General features: G+C 43.4%; 1 protein-coding gene across 2 annotated transcripts in view; it reads right to left on the bottom strand.

Annotated features, from left to right (window-relative positions):
- Positions 1–16629, bottom strand: part of LOC111869322 (high-affinity choline transporter 1) — a 40273-nt gene extending 23644 nt beyond the window's left edge. Inside the window, exons 1-3 of one of the 2 annotated variants that reach the window (XM_023860767.2) lie at positions 16406–16629; positions 4032–5008; positions 2822–3000 (exon numbers count right to left, since the gene is read on the bottom strand). In XM_023860767.2, coding sequence (XP_023716535.1) covers positions 2822–2987 — 166 coding nt within the window. In that variant the 5' untranslated portion in view covers positions 2988–3000; positions 4032–5008; positions 16406–16629. The remainder of the gene's footprint in view (positions 1–2821; positions 3001–4031; positions 5009–16405) is intronic. The other variant, XM_023860768.2, reaches the window with a different exon arrangement.
- Positions 16630–16901: the final 272 nt, after the last annotated feature.

Below are 16901 nucleotides of genomic sequence, written 5' to 3'. Positions count from 1 at the left end.
CTGAGTGATTATGATGATGGAGAATTTGGTGGAATGAAGATTGGCAAGGGAAACCGAAGTACTCGGAGAAAACCCGCCCCAGCGCCACTTTGTCCACCACAAACCCAAATTGACTAGACCCGGGAGCGAACCCGGGCCGCCGCGGTGGAAAGCCAGCGACTAACCGGCTTGAGCTATGGCGCGGTCGAGACAACAAATTTGTCAGTGGTAGATTTGATTGGTGAATCAGCTAATGATATGATGAGTTTAATATGAAACATTAAGTTATCTGGTATGTTTGTTAAGTGGCTGAATTCACTTTATTATGACAAGTTAAAACTATCCCTGTAACAAGCCATGACGGCCCATAGGGCTGTGAGACGACGAGGCTCCCACATCTTCTAGACAATCGACTCACAGATGGCAGTAAGGTTGACAGTCTGACGCGCCGGCCGCCTTTTACCCCCCAGGAAGATTCCTGGTACTCATTTCTGTTAGAGGCTGAATCAACCCCAGGGCCATAGTACGGCTGGAAGGATTAGGTCAATTGAAAAATCCAGTGACAGCATCGAGAATTGAACCCGCGACCTTCCGGCTTGTAGCATAGTGCCTCAACAAACTACGCTACCGCGTGCCCCCTTTGTTTGTTATAAAGATTGTAATTCTTTTTCCAGCACATGATTTCAGCACAGTTAACCATACACATTTAGCTAATATTCTTGAGTGTTGACGTTCATGCTTGTCTCGCATCGAAGAGGAAACAAAGAGAGCTCCACGTATAAAGAGACATAATGGATGGGGAGGAAGGGAGGGGAATATTGAATTGATTGGATTACAACGCCTGGCAGCTTATGCTGGGGAAGCTACAAAGCGCCTACTCTCTTGAGGAAAGAACAGTGCCAATATTTGTCCAGTCATTTATCGAAGACTTCACGCGCGGAACAGTGTTAAGTTGGCAGTACTGACAGCGAGAGAAAGAAGAGGGAGAAAGGTGGAGGGATGGATGGTTAGAGGAACGGAGACAGACGGGTAAGTAAGTAGGTAGGTGGGTGGGTGATAGATGTGCGGATACGTAAGTGATATGTGGTCAAGTGAAAGAGATTGTTTTGCGTGCTAGTACCTAAATGTCATGGAAATTAATCGGGCGCCTAAAATGCTAGCAGCTATTCGTTCGCTTCAGCACTCCGGGTTGCATTCACAACAGAAAGCAGCAAGAGCGGCAGTATCAGAATTCTGAACACGGGTGTTTACCGAGCCGTGCAGGGTGATGGGTCGCAGCTTCAGAAGGTTACCTAGACAGTGCTAGTCGCAAAATGTGTTCTTTCCGATTTTCTCTTCCTCACTGGTCGACCGAGTAAGTTAACTAAAGCGATAATTTTTTCCTCTTATATTCGGGAATTGTCTGATTCGAATTGCGGAAGGAGAAATTGTTTATTAAATATATTACAGTTCGACCCTATGGAGCGTGGGCAATTGATAGCGTCACTGAATAAGCCCTAAACTAGAAATTAAACTCCCTGGCTTTAGTCCACAAGCGAACTATACCGACCGAGTGACCGCCGCTTGTCGGCGAAGTTAGTACCTACTTTAGCGGATAGAGGGTGTCCCGTGGTCAGCGCAATGAATCCCCACTACCATTAATTTTCAGTTTTCTAGACAGGAGGCGCAACTTTTCCAGTCAAGTAGCCTCTCAATTATCCTCACGATGCTGAGTGGACCCCGTTCCAGCGCTGGGAATGGAACCCGGAACCTCTGAATCTGTAGCCAGGAACTCTTACTACTAGACCACAGAGGCGGTCCACTGAATAAGCCCTACAAGAATAAATTAGTCATTGATCGATATCTTCTTCGCAGATGTCCATCTGAAGTAAAGTTATCCCCACATTTCATTAACTAAGCACACCCCATCAAGATACACGTAAGGCCGCGCCATAGCTCAAGCGGTTAGTTGCTGGCTTCCCACCGCGGCGGCCCGGGTCTGGTCAAGTGGGATTTGTGGTGGACAAAGTGGCGCTGGGGCAGATTTTCTCCGAGTACTTCGTTTTCCCCTGCCAATCTTCAATCCACCAATTGCTCCACAATCACCCTCCCCTATCATCTGGGGCTGGTACAATAGGCCAGAAGTGGCCGCAGTGCAAGGGACTTAGTCCCACCCCACTAGCAATAAAGAAAAGATAAATGTAGGAGGTTTCTGAACCTGGACACTAAACAAAGGTTCCTGCTGCTTTACCCCGTACCCATTGCATTTTATGTTGGTTGAGACCCAGAGTTGATCTGGAGGATGTGGATATAAGAAATATATTTTGCCCTTTACCGGGAATTCACCCCCGGCCGTTCAGCCCGTAGCCTCACCGCTACACGGACCGAGCTGACCCTCCTACGACATCCGTATGCCTATAATTCCACTCCAACACTATAGGTCTTTGCAGTGTAACGGACAATGGTCGACCCCCTTCAAATGCTTACCTGCTGACCATTTGTGACCACTGCCTTCTCCAATCGTTCTCAATCCTACAGAAGAACTCTGAAGTTGGAAAAGTTTTTAGTTTCTTCGGTTAGGGTGAGACTCAGTCCACTTGGCACGTCGGCCAGTAATTAGCCAATTGTACCAGCCCCGGATGATGATGGTGAATATGAAGCAAACGGTGGAATGAGAATTGGTAGGGGAAATCTAAGTACTCGGAAAAAACCTACCCAAGTGCCACTTTGTCCACCACATGACCTGAACTTGGCTCGAAGTCGGAGCGCCGCGGTGAACAACCGGCTGCTAACCACGTGAGCTATGGCACCTCCCGAATTGGAAGGAACCTAAGAATCAATGCGGCAATGCGCTTAGACTCACCAGTCATGGTGAATATGCCGACGAAGAGCCCAATGCTCCTCCCAGCAAGCATGACCTCCTCCTCTGAGTCATCACCGGATTGCTTCTTGCGGGCCGCCCACAGGCCCACCGCTAAGATCAGGATGTAGAACAGTACGATGGAGATGATGCCCGCGATGTTGATCATCTTGCCGGTCCTGCTGCAAAGCCAACATACACAAACCTCACTGTTCGCAAAGTGTAGGAACTCGTTTCTAATTTCCTCCATGGAACACCTGTTTCAGAAATTAATGGTCGCCCAGTTAGTGAGGGAATTGCCGACCTCTAAGAAATCAGAAGTTCTATTGCTGTATTCACAATAACTCGCTCCGCTGTCCCTATCTTAAGCAGATTAATCCAGCCCACATCCTCCCAGCCTGATTCTTTAGGATTCATTTTAATAATATTCCCTCATAAACGCCTAGGTCTTCAATGTTATCTCTTCCCTTCGGATTTCTAACATTTTATTTGTATTTCTTATCTGTACCCTGCCTGTTAAATGCTCCACCCTACTTATCCTCCTTTGATTGATGGTCCTTATAAAATTTGGTGAAGAATACAAACACGAAACCGCTCATTATGCAGTTTCCTTTCAGTTCCTGTCTCCATATTTTCTCCGCCCATTGTACTCGAGCACTCTTTATCTATATTCATCCATTTATGTTAGAGACCAGGTTTCACACCCACAAAATAAAATTATGTTTTATATATTTCTAAATTTCAGAATTTCCCAGATTTAATCAAGAATCATTCATTTAATTTATCTTAACTTGATATAAATTAATTGACGAACAAATTAACTTTGGTGTTAAAGCGTGTCACTATAATCGGATAGCACCTGGTTCGAATCTTATTTAGTGAAGAGGATTTCCTGACTGAGGTTTCTCACTGTTTTTCTCAGTCTCTCCAGGCTAATACCAGCATTGCAATTTAGGATGGGCCACGTATCCTATCTAGTTAAAATCCTCACCTCTTCAGCCAGTGTTAATTAACCACTACATTTGAGAGAGAGTTATTAAATTAAGTACTAGTCGTTCAACTCAATTCATTATTCATGTTCATAACAATCAACCATGCAAGCCATGCAGTTGATAAGCATTATCTTAAATAGGTAAGAAATAAAGAAAATGTGACACATTTATATTCTGTTATTAAGATAATATTAAATAGGACATTTAGGCCTCTTACATACCTTCTGTATTGAGAGACAGGTGACTGAAGAACAATTCCTGTGGATGGAGGTTTCGTAGAATACGTTGTTTTTTTTTTCTTTTGGCAAGTATATTGAATACTGTTGGGTATTTGCTTCTAGGATTTTTGGTACTGACAACTCCTCATTTCTTCATAATGTTCACAAATTTAAATTAATCACACATTAAAAACTAATCGAGACAAAAATACATTTATATCTATCACAAAAATATGTTTCTCTCTTGCTCTATATATATATGTTATACGCCGAAGCCGCTGCAACTGAAGCAAATCTGTGTTATTTGGAATTCGTTGATGATGAGGGTTGTGAGAAATCGCCCCAATTCTCTTCTCTATTGGCTATTTCACTACGCAGATATCCATGTCGAGTGAAGATGGTATGTCCTATGCTAATAGCTTCGTGCTGGTGAATGTCCTTTACATATTTCTATCGACTTCCCTAAAGGAATATAGTTATATATACAATTCCTTGTGTCACCTATAACAATTATCCTTTCAATAAATTTTCTTGTATTTGGGGCAGGCAGTGAATTCTAGTTGTTTCTTCTAGCGATACCAATTCTTATATATCTCACTTAATACAGAAATGTTATGTGGTTCGGTAATATCTTCAGTTACGTCTAAGTATACACAGGCCGAGGAAACCTATATTGCTTTAGGAATGCTGTAATTGTACGCATCGTCGATATACTCAGTTTCGGGGCATCCTATAGGGAGTGTTGATAGCGAAGATGAAGGAGACAGTGGTGGGAGGAAGGACAGTTGTTACAGCAATCACCCCAGCGGAGAGAAGTCTTTTGCGAGGGGCTATTCCGTGTTCTAAACGCTAGGCCACACATGGACGATCTGTCGCCTCATTCAACCGGTGTACACACTGAACTGTTGAGAGACGCGAAGGTTCACAGCGCTGCTGGCCACATCCCTCTGGATGTCTTGCTGCTGACGTAGACTATGAATCTGTTCAAAAATATAAAGAAAAACACTTTTATCATAATTTTAATAATAGAATTTTCGTTGTAAAAAACTGAATGAGGGATATCCTTTGGAAGATCTAAGTTTACAAGAATGGGTAGCACTAAATTAACCTAAAAAAATTGGATGTGAAAGTGTGGAGGAATTTCATACTTCGCATGTAAAGATCGGGCTCTTGCGGTCATGATAGTGAACTTTTGGTTTCCTTCAAATTCGGTGAATTTTTTTTTCTGCCTTATTGAATATCTCCGCTGCATACAGTTAGATATATAAAGCACAGTCTAGTAACTATACAGAGTGTCCCAGGAGAAAAGGTCAATATTCTGGTAGGTCATAGTATCGGTCATTCTAATCAAGAAAGTATCAAAACCTGATTCAGGAAAATAAATAAAAAATAAAAATTAGAATATACAAAACTTTAACTTTCCTGTAGTTCTGTACGGGTGGGAAATTTGTTCTCTGACATTAAGGGAGGAACATAGACGGAGGGTGTTTTAGAACAGGGTGCTGAGGAGAATATTTGAACCGAAGAGGAGTGAAGTGACGGGAATTTGGAGAAAACTGCATAGTGAGGTGTTTCATAACATGTACTCTTCTCTAATTATAATTAGAATGATCAAGTCAAGGAAGATAAGGTGTGCAGGGCATGTAGCACGAATGGGGGAGAAACTCGACAGATATTGGTGGGAAAGCCAGAAGGAAAGAGACCACTAGGAAGATATAGACGCAGGTGGATGGACAATATTAAAATGGATCTTAGAGAGATAGGATGGGGTGGTATGGACTGGATCGATCTGGCTCAGGATAGGGACCAGTGGAGAACTCTTGTGAACACGGTAATGAACCTTAAGATTCCATAAAATACTGGGAAGTTCTTGAGTAGCTGCATAACTGGCGGTTTCTCAAGAAGGGATCAGCGCCATGAGTGAATGAATCCGGGTCAAAAGTTTTCAATTTGAAAAATAAGAAGCAGTTAGAGGGCTTCCTTCTCCTAACCCTGTATATAGCCTGGGGGCACGCGGTAGCGTAGTTCGTTGAGGCACTATGCTACAAGCCGGAAGGTCACGGGTTCAAGTTCCGATGAGATCATTGGATTCTTTTCAATAGATCTAATCCTTCCGGCCGCACTATGGCCCTGGGATCGACTCAGCCTCTAACAGAAATGAGTACCAGGAATGTTCTTGGAATATTCTTGGGGGTAAAGGGCGGCCGGCGCATGAGGCTGACAACCTTGCCGCCATCTATGATCCGATTGTCTAGAAAATGTGGGAACCTCAACATCTCACAACCCTATGGGCCTCCACGGCCTGTTACTGGGATAGCTTTACTTTTTTATGTATGTAGCCTGCCTTAACGTTAAAAAAACTTCCACTAAGTGTATTTTCGTATTTTATAAAAATTGCGAATAAATAGCGATTGTTTACACCAAATATAAATTAATTGGTCTTCCTGACAGTGACGTATTGCGTTTATTGTGAGGTTCGAACTGGATCAACAAATTCTGTCCCTGTACGTCCAGGTTTATCCTAAATATGCACACGGACTAGGTTCTGTAAAATATTTCGAAATAAAGCAAGAGCGCAGATAGGGACCAACGTTAGGATTCGTGTATGTAGGCTAGAAGTCAATTTATGCCGGCATGTCCTGCGACCGGCCAGCTCGATCAATGTTCTCGGTTGGTTTACTTTGTCTTAGAGCAAATGCTGAGTTCGTACGAAAATTCTACGTTGCGTCGCATGTTTCACACGCCCCTCCCCGATCTTAACATAAAAATTTCGACCTACCGCTTTACCTTCTTCACTTCCTAAAGATTAACCCTCTCTCAAATGTATCTCTACAAGAAGGTCGAGCAAGAATTGCCCCAGAACTTTCAAAGCAGGGGAAAATATTCCCCATTCCTAAAACATATTGTTTCCCACTACTCCCCTTCTTCTCTCTCTCTCTCTCTCTCTCTCTTCCCCAGGCGAGTGAGCACTGCTCAGACCCTGATTAACTTCCATGCTCGAAACTGAAGTACAAGAATGTCGGCCTGTCATGTCTCCTAGTTTTATTCCTCTCGCCTCTTGTTTCAAAGTGTTTAATTCCCATGACCTGCATTCCCGTTTGGTAGTGCTGTACCCAGAGAGGCAGCACTTATGTCTTGAAACATTCTCGAATAATTTATGGCATGCTTATGTTATAATTTTCTTCCAATTTTGATTTCGTATCATGTTAATATGCAGATTGATTCGAAGCTCTAGTAAAATACTTAAGGAGGTTGTTAGGCCGCGCCATAGCTCAATCGATTAGTCGCTGGCTTCACACCGCGGCCGCCCGGGTTCGACCCCGTGTCTGGTCAAGTGGGATTTGTGGTGGACAAAGTGGCGCTGGGGTAGGTTTTCTCCGAGTACTTCGGTTTCCCCTGCCAATCTTCATTCCACTAATTGCTCCACAATCACCCTCACCTATCATCTGGGGCTGGTACGATAGGCCAGAAGTGGCCGCAGTACAAGGGACTTACTTCCACCCCACTAGCATTAAGAAAAAGGAGGGTGTTAGGGAGACCAATTGAAGCCCAAAATGTAAATAGAGTTTTTTTTTAATTTCCCACCGTTAAGGAGTTAGGACATATTTAGGTTAATGACTGAGACAACAGTCAAAGGAGTTCTGTGCTACGGGTCTCGACGCACTGGTAAAGCAATGGCACAAATATATCAGAGTTGGTGGGCGATATGTCGAGAAATAAATACTTTTTCAAGGATCGAATATTATATGTTTTACGTCCTATATTCATTTGTGAAATATTTACTGGCTCCCCCTCGCATTATTGTGATTGTCGATTTTTCATGAAACGGAAATAATTTTTTTCAACTTTCTACGTTAGTTCTTCTGTTTGTATGTAAATAAAGAATGAAAGAAAGAAAATAAATTCTGTTCTTTGTAGCATTCTTTCAATCGTCACTTCATAGTATTCTGCTGGTGCGGTTCAGCAGCACAATGGATGTACAAGAGATGTTCGAAATGTTCTCATGGTCAGAGGCCTCACAGAGACCTTGTGTTGTCTAGACAGATCCCTGATACCTGCAGCAGCCAGTGCGATTAATTACATGATAATCGCAATCCCGATCTTCCGTCGCATCCTGCAAGGATGCAGCTGATTCTTATGCAGGGTCCGCCAGACTATTCTGAGAAAGTCCTGAGGGGTGCTGGTTGGTGGGTTAGCGTGCGTGATATCCAACACATCTTCCTCATCCCGAACTTTTATATTTTTCGGCCAATATTTGCATGTAAAATGAGCGTACCTGAATATCTCAAATCAAAATTCACCTTTTCAAATACAAGTCCATATATTTGTCTCTTTCGTATTCGGATATTGATGTTGATATTCCCTCAGTGCTGCGGTCACAGTAGCCGAGTGGTCTAAGGATTGCTCGGAAGCCTAGGTCGTGAGTTCAAATCCCACACAAGGCATGGATGTTTGGTATGTCTATGTGTTTGTTCTGTGTTTGTGTTATCCTGTGTTTAGGTAAAGGCCTTGCGACGAGCTGATCACTCGTCCAAGGTGTCCTACCGTCTGTAAAATTATCGTGAAACTGAAGAAAAAAATCCGAGACCAGGGCAATAAAAGGGCTGTAGAGCCTGTGGGGGAAATAAATCCCTCAGTGCACCGAGAGAATTTACATTGCAAAAACTGCACAAGAAATGCATATGTGCAACTTCCGCATTAGTAAATGCAGACATTATTCTCTTTGCCTTGTTCCTGTTGCCTTTCCTATTCTTCGAGTCTGATGACTGTTCTTCATGTATCTACTCATAAGAGCCCTCGGCGCGGAGCCTCAGTCAAATAATCACAGCCGGGATAGCTCAGTCGGTGTAGTGACTGATCATGGGCTGGATGAGGGGTCGGACTTCGAGCACCGGTAGGGTCAAGAATTTTCTCCACGCCTTCCAGACTGGTTCTGGAGCCCATCCAGCCTCCTATCCAATGGGTGCCGGGGTCAGTTTTACATGAACAAAACGGCAGGGGCGTGAAGCTGACCACTCACCTCCAACTAGAGACGAGGTCAAGAAAATTTGGATCTATATAGCCACTCCGCCGTACGTCTTCATGGCGTAGTGCTGAGTTACGTTAAGCACATGGACAACTTTTCCTCTTACTATTACTACAAAGTGACATCACCGTAAACATATCGTAACCCCGGAACGGTGGCGACCCTGAAAAAGATAACTTTATTTACGTTTGCATCTCCCTTTGACTTCTCCAGGTATCTCCCTGAGTATTGTCTAGAGCGCTGAATCTCCCTTTACGATCGTACATGGCTTAGAGTGTATTTAAGCGGCCTCCGTAGTCTAGAGGTAACGTTCCCACCTCGTGACTCGTGGTACGCGGGTTCAAATACCCGGCGGAGGTCGTCGAATTTTTAAGGGCGGAAAAATTCAGGGAACAAGTCCTCCGGGAGGGACTTTAAGCTGTATGTCCCGTGACGTAACTTTACGGCACGTAAAAGAACCTCATATCCCCAAAGGAGATCACTGAGCCAAATTCGAGGACGTTTCCCGCCCAACAATAGTCTCTAAGGCCTCTGATAGATGGGGGAAGCATTATAGACACCGCTAAGCAAGTGGCCGAACTCGCTTGTTCGGCGGGACTGATGGCACGCACCATTTATCGGTAGGGTATAGAGACTGGTAGAATATCATAGAGGGAAGCACAATAGATCAAACTGGTCGCGGTGCATGGGGAACCCACCCTCTTTAAAATAACTAACTAACTAGAATGTATTTAGGATATTCACTTCTACGCTGTTTCATTTATTGGCTTGCAGCAGCATTTCTGCTCCATCCTTTGGAATTTACATTCTCCTCTCAATGAAGTGAGACCATTTGCATATGCGGGTGCCTGGTTCAGTCCACTCAGTTTCATTCCCTCCTGAGTCTCTTGGACTTTCACAGAGCAGACTCAAATAGACTGGAGACAAAATATCCGCGTGTACTAACCAACTGTGAAATGGAAAGTAACCCATACATGTGTAAGACTTGAGGCTTTCACGGCGGTGACTATGAAGAAAGCAGCCTTCTGGGATGCGGCGCCGTGTAGATATTGTGTTAACCGACGTTTCGGAGGAACGTATCGCCTCCACCTTCAGGGTAGAAGAGAAAAATACATCCGCCAACGAACCAGCGTGAGCAGATGCGTTAATTCTCGGAATTCTTCTTGTCTTCTACCCTGAAGTTGGAGGCGATACGTTCCTCCGAAACGTCGGTTAACACAATATCTACACGGCGCCACATCCCAGAAGACTGCTTTCTTCAACCCAGACATATGTTTACGTATACCAGCACTCCTAGACACCTAATGTATACATTTTTTATTATTATTACTAGTGGGGTGGGACTAAGTCCCTTGTACTGCGGCCACTTCTGGCCTATTGTACCAGCCCCAAATGATAGGCGAGGGTGATTGTGGAGCAATTGGTATAATGAAGATTGGCAGGGGAAACCGAAGTACTTGGAGAAACCTGCCCCAGCGCCGCTTTGTCCACCACAAATCCCACTTGACCAGACCCGGGATCGAACCCGGGCCGCCGCGATGGGAATAATGTATACATACTCGTGTCCTGATTAGCCTAACACTTTCCTACGACACCTGCTTTAACTTTCAGTAACTTAAAAGTGAGTTAAGCCAACCTAGATGGGTTCATAATATTTGTTATAATATATTTCTTTGAGATATGTGACTTATAATGGAAGAACTGCAGTCTAATATTTAAAAGGAAGAAAAACATGGCTATATTTTGTATTATTATATATTTTATGATAACGTATTATGAGTCATACTATGAAATTTGGTGTGATGAAATGTAATATAAATTTATTCTTCATTATATGACATGAGGTTTAAACAGTCCTAAAGATTAAAATTGTGGATTTTATGTTGTGACATCATATATTTCCCTATGTAGCTACCAATATTTCGAATAAAATTTCTGCTAATTCACTGTATCATGACCTAGAAGATTGGTTGATTTGTTTATGATCTGTTTAACGGCTCTGAATAAAATACAAAGCTTATTAATTATCACATGGGATGGAAAGATGTATATGTATGAGCAGGAACGGTGGTGAGGCAATAATGGTCAATTTTACGTAATTTCGTTACTGCCTTAGCTAACCTGCTCGGCCTTATGGAAGAAATGTATAGACACATGGGCACTGTGTACGGTTCAGTAGCCAATACACGTACACTGTGCAACCCTGACAGACTGGGAACGCACATGCAGACATAGAAGTACACTCTCCCCTCGTTGTATGTGTTCATTATTGTGTAAGACGAGGGGTAAAACATTGATGTGGGGGTGATGACTGGTGCCAGGTAGGGGTGTGTGGGGAGTGAGGTCTGTCTCCATCAGCAAGAATGTAACTGATATCTGATTCACATAGATGATTTACGTGTTAAGAGAGAGGGAAATATATCAAGGAAATAGGTAACATTGCTGTACGAGAATTTCATAATTCATATTTTCCTTCTTTAAAATTGTTTCTGAAGCAGTTAATCGTTTTATATTTTACAGGATATACAAATTACAACTGAAAGATGTGGAAAATATTTGAGCACGAGTCCCATATACCAAAACAAGAAAATATGTCCATATCAACATGTGTCCGGAAACATTGAAATTGTGAGTTACGGCCGAAGGACTACTGTGTAGACACCAGCAGCGGTTCTGCATTAATGTGTGACAGGGATTGCTGGCGATTGTTTGGTAGGCCCCATGTTTTGCCACATCGGCTTGCAGGCAACCACTACCGAGATTTCCTTTCACATGATCTGCAGAAGCTACCGGAAGATGTACCTCTGGCAGTCAGAGCGCGAATGTGGTACATGCAGACGGTACTCCGGCACATGTTAGCTGTGCTGTGCGAGATGTTCTCAGTAACACGTATCGTGACAGATGGACTGATAGGGGGAGGACCCATTGCATGGCCTCCACGCTCGCCGGACTTGAACCCTCTGTAGCTTCATCTGTGGGGACACCTAAAACCCTTGTGTATGCAGCTCCTGTTCATAACGAACAGACACTTCACCATCGCAGTGTGGATGCCTGTCAGACTATCGGCCACTGCCCCGGCATCTCTGAACAGACGCGGCGGTCCATGAGGAGACGTGTCGATGCGTGCGTAGAATCTCATGGAGGACATCTTGAGCACGTACGTAATGTACTCTTTCAGCTGTAACTAACAAATTAAATGTTTCCGGACACACATTGATATAGATTTTTTTTCTTGTTTTCTTATGTTGAATTCGTCCCCAAAATTTTTTCCTCACGTTTCTGTTACACACTGTATATGAGGCCCAATCCTTTATAATGCATTTATCTACACAAGATAAAGCAACATAAACAAATTATGAAGTGCAAGCATAGCATAACATTTCTGGCGCATTCGCTCCATTTTGTTTAATCGTCTCGCAAACGGTAACACATAAGTAAAAAGGTATTTGATATAACGCATACGTTTCATTTCTCTCGACATCTTTTGTTCTAAATATTTTTTTTTTTCAAATTCGATGACTGTATGGTTAATAATGCTACAAACATGCGGAGAAATGTCTCCATGTGAAGAGTGGGTTCAAACACGTAACAATTCGACAAATTTTAATAAATCTCACAACTTTATGAGAATGGGTTCTCGAGTATGAGAGAGAGGAGAAATGCGTATAGGATATTGGTGGGAAAGCCAGATGGAAAAAGACCACAGGAAAGACCAAGGCGTAGATGGCTGAACAATATTAAAATTGATCTTAGAGAGATAGGCTAGGATGGCATGGATTGGATTAATCTGACTCAGGACAGGGGTCAGTGCAAGGCTCTTGTGAACACGATAATGAAACTTCGGGTTTCATAAAGTGCTGGGAAGTTCTTGAGTAGTGTTACTTGGGGGCTTCTCAAAAAGGGCTCAGCTCCATGAGTGAGTGAGTGAGTGGGTGGGTTCTCGAGTTGATAATTGCGAACAGGCAGATATGTCGGCGTTAATTTTCTCATTTCTGCAACTTGTCTTTGCTAACGCAATAAGACGCACACCTTTCCCAGGTTAACTAAATCAGTAAGACTGAGAAAGGCGGCAAAAGTGATCCACAATGATGGAACAAGAAACACATACAAATTTTTGACAGGAAGATGCATGAGAAAATACGTCTTAATAGGCATTGGCAGATGAGAATGCAATAAAAAAGACTCCGTGGCTTTATTCCGCAAACGAACAATACCGACCGAGCGACCGCCGCTTGTCGGTGAAATTAGTGCCAAATTTAGCGGATAGAGGGTGTCGTGTGGGCAGCGCAACGGATCCCACAGGGGTTAATTTCGGTTTTCTAGGCCAGAAGAATGTAATAATTAACAAATATTAAATAGGTGGACGGACTTACGTTGCGACATATTGGCAAGATTTTGTATGATTCTGACGTTGCTTCGAGCCTAGGAAATTTCTTCATCGCTTCCATAACTCATAGGAAATGCTCTGCATCAATGAGTGAGTTCGCCGATTTCTGTCAGCTAATTAGATATTTCGTGAGAGAATTAGCCTGTTAGGCCGACCACAGTGGTCTCGCGGTCTAAGGCATGAACTGCCTTCTCTCCCTCGAAACCTAGGATATTGGGTTCGAATCCCACTCACGCTATGGATGTCTGTATTATGTGCTTTTATTGTGTGTTTTTGTTGTTCTGTGAGTAGGAAATAGCGTAGGTGCTTGAGGCACTATACTACAAGCCGGAAGGTCGTGAGTTCGAGTCCCGATGAGGTGGACATCTCAATTGACCTAATCCTTCCAGCCGCACTATGGCCCTGGGGTCCACTCAGCCTCTAACATAAATGAGTACCAGGAATATTCCTCGTGGTAAAGGGCGGCCGGCGCGTAAGGCTGACCTTACCGGCATCTGTGAGCCGCTTGTTTAGAAAATGCGGGAGCTTCAACATCTCACAACCCTATTTGCCTTCACGGCCTATTACAGGGCTAATTTTACCATTTTTTATACATCCACTCCCGCATATGCCTTCGTGGCGTAGTGCTAAATTGATAAAGCACAGGAACCGCTTTACCTTGTTAAGAACTAACTAACAAACTCCATGGAGCCGAGACATTGAGAAGCCAACAGTTGATCAGCCACTCAATAAATTCCTAGCATTTCGTGGAAACTGAAGGTTCATTACCGAGATCACAAGAGCCGCCTCTAATCTGTATCCATATTATTATATTTATTATTATTATTGGAGGGGGTGGGTTCCCCATGCACCGCGACCAGTGGTCTATTGTACGCCCCCCTGTGATATTCTACCAGTCTCTATACCCTACCGATACTGGTGCGTGCCATCAGTCCCGATTCAGCCAGCGAGTTTGGCCTCTACTGGCTCATCGGTATCTAGAAACTTCCCCCATCTACCAGAGGCATTAGAGACTATTGTTGGGCGGGAAATGTCCTTTATAATTTGGCTCAGAGGCCTCCTTGAGGCATGAGGTTCTTTTACGTGCCGTAAAGCTACGACACGGGACCCACGGCTTAAAATCCCTCCCGGAGGACTTGTTCCCTGAATTTTTCCGCCCTTAAAAATTTCACGACCTCCGCCGGGTTTGAACCCGCGTACCTTGAGTCATGAGGTGGGAACGTTACCCCTAGACTACGGAGGCCGCTTATGTTTATCCATAACCAGATTAATCCAATCCATACATCCTCATCCTATTTTTCCAGACCCACTTAAATATCATTGTCCCACATAACGCTAGTAATCAGTTTTTCCAATCATTTTATATTTACATGCCCACTCAACACCCCTAAGGCCAGTTATAACGCAAGCAGGAACAAAGATACAGACAAAAGAAAGACAAAACAAGACAACTTCTAATAATGTGATTAATGCTACTTTACATACACTAATTACTACCAATATTATCACTTACCAATATATTATCTAGAAATCAAACAAGATTAAAAGTGTGCAAGATTCCTTTGAAAGATATTTAGTTAAAACTAATTTTTTTCCTTTCAGAATTAAATGGGGCACGCGGTAGCGTAGTTGGTTGAGACACTATGCTACAAGCCGGAAGGTCGCGGGATCGAATCCCGATGAGGAGGATTTTTTCAATTGACGTAATCCTTCCAGCCGCACTATGGCCCTGGCGTCGACTCAGCCTCTAAAGAAATGAGTACCAGGAATCTTCCTGGGGGGTAAAGGGCGGCCGGCGCATAAGGCTGACAACCTTACTGCCATCTGTGAGCCGATTGTCTAGAGAAAATGTGGGTGCCTTAACATCTCACAACCCTATGGGCCTCCTGGCCTGTTTCTCTACTTTCAGAATTAAGTAATACGCTTAGCAGAACTGCACTAGACCAGACTTCGGTCCCACTTTAACTAATAAGAGAGCCATCTGTGAGCAGGTCTAACAAATTACTTTCAGCTTTTCTGAACATATTCGTATATTGTCAGTGTTAGGTAGAGTGGAGATAATAAGAAAGAATGTTAGCTGATCTTAGAGTTTTATTATGTTTGGAAGTCACTCACTTGCTCCACAGAGAGATAAATACTTCAGCATAGATGTATTTTGAATTCTAAAGATAACTTACAGAAAACTGTCGCAGAGAACAGCTTATCATTGATAAGTTATTTCGCATTCTCCCTAGACAAATGATAGTATATCCCACACTTACCCCACAGCTACCTGTTCCAACTGCATGGAGAAGCTAGCAGTCGCTTAACTACTCAGGAACGTTCCAACATTTTATGGAGTCCGAAAGTTAATTTCCATGTTCACAAGAGCCCTCCAATCTTCCTTGTCCTAAACCAGACAAATCCATCCCATCCCACCACATCTTATCTATCTAGGATCCGTTTTAATATTATACGCCCACGAATGTCTAAGCATGTCTACTGGTCTCTTCCCTTCTGGCTTTCCCACGAAAACACTTTATGCATTTCTATTCCCTTCCATGCGTGCTACATTCCTTGCCGACCTCATCCTCCTTGACTTAATTATTCTGATTATATTTGCCCAAGATTACGTGTTATGAAGCACCTCATTGTGCATTTTCCCCAACCTCATCATTTCATCCCTTTTCGATCCGAATATTATTTTCGACACCCTGTTTTCAAACAACGCCAATCTATTTCCTCCCTTAATGTCAGAGATCAAATTTCACACCCATACAAAGCTACAGACAAAATTATAATTTTGTGCATTTTAAATTTTACGTTTTAGAACGGCGGGCCAGAAGGGAAAATTTTGCTAACTGTTCTACTGAATTATTTATTTCCATCCAGTGCCACACTCTATACACTTCGCAGTTGATCCAGCGCAGTTAAATAACCAAATAGACGTATAAAAGTTCTACAGCCAGATTGTGTTACACTCACCTTACCCAGCTGCCACTGCGTTAGAAGCCTTGCCGCTGCGCGAGCCACGGAAACACCTGCACTGTCTCTCTTCACAACCAGAAACAGACCAGCGATTTCACGACCTAACCCAGAGTTGTTACTATTATAATATATAGCATTTAAATAGATGTGTGAAAGCAACCCTCTACACGTTAGTGTCTGTAACAGTTAAAATACAAGCTGGGAGCCCGATAAGACCCGAAGGTTCCTCCCCTTCTCTGGCCAAAACCCTCCAAACTCAAATTATTGATCCAAAGTCTACTGACGTAGGGGGCGTCTTTGACGTCATACAGCGTCCCGATGCCTCCATTGGTCTATGCCTAAATAACTAGTGGAAGGGGAACTTCAAGGAGGCTACCACTATCGTGTGGGTTGTAGGGGTGATATTCCCCTTCTTTAACTCACATCTCGGTAATGGATATTGTAGGTTACTTTACGCAGAGGGTATGCTGTTGCAAGAACGGTCTATATCCTA

The sequence above is a fragment of the Cryptotermes secundus genome, unplaced genomic scaffold, assembly GCF_002891405.2.
Source record: "Cryptotermes secundus unplaced genomic scaffold, Csec_1.0 scaffold325, whole genome shotgun sequence".
Lineage (NCBI taxonomy): Eukaryota > Metazoa > Arthropoda > Insecta > Blattodea > Kalotermitidae > Cryptotermes > Cryptotermes secundus.
The sequence above is the reverse complement of the archived record's forward strand: the minus strand, read 5'-3'. Positions and strand labels throughout refer to the sequence as shown.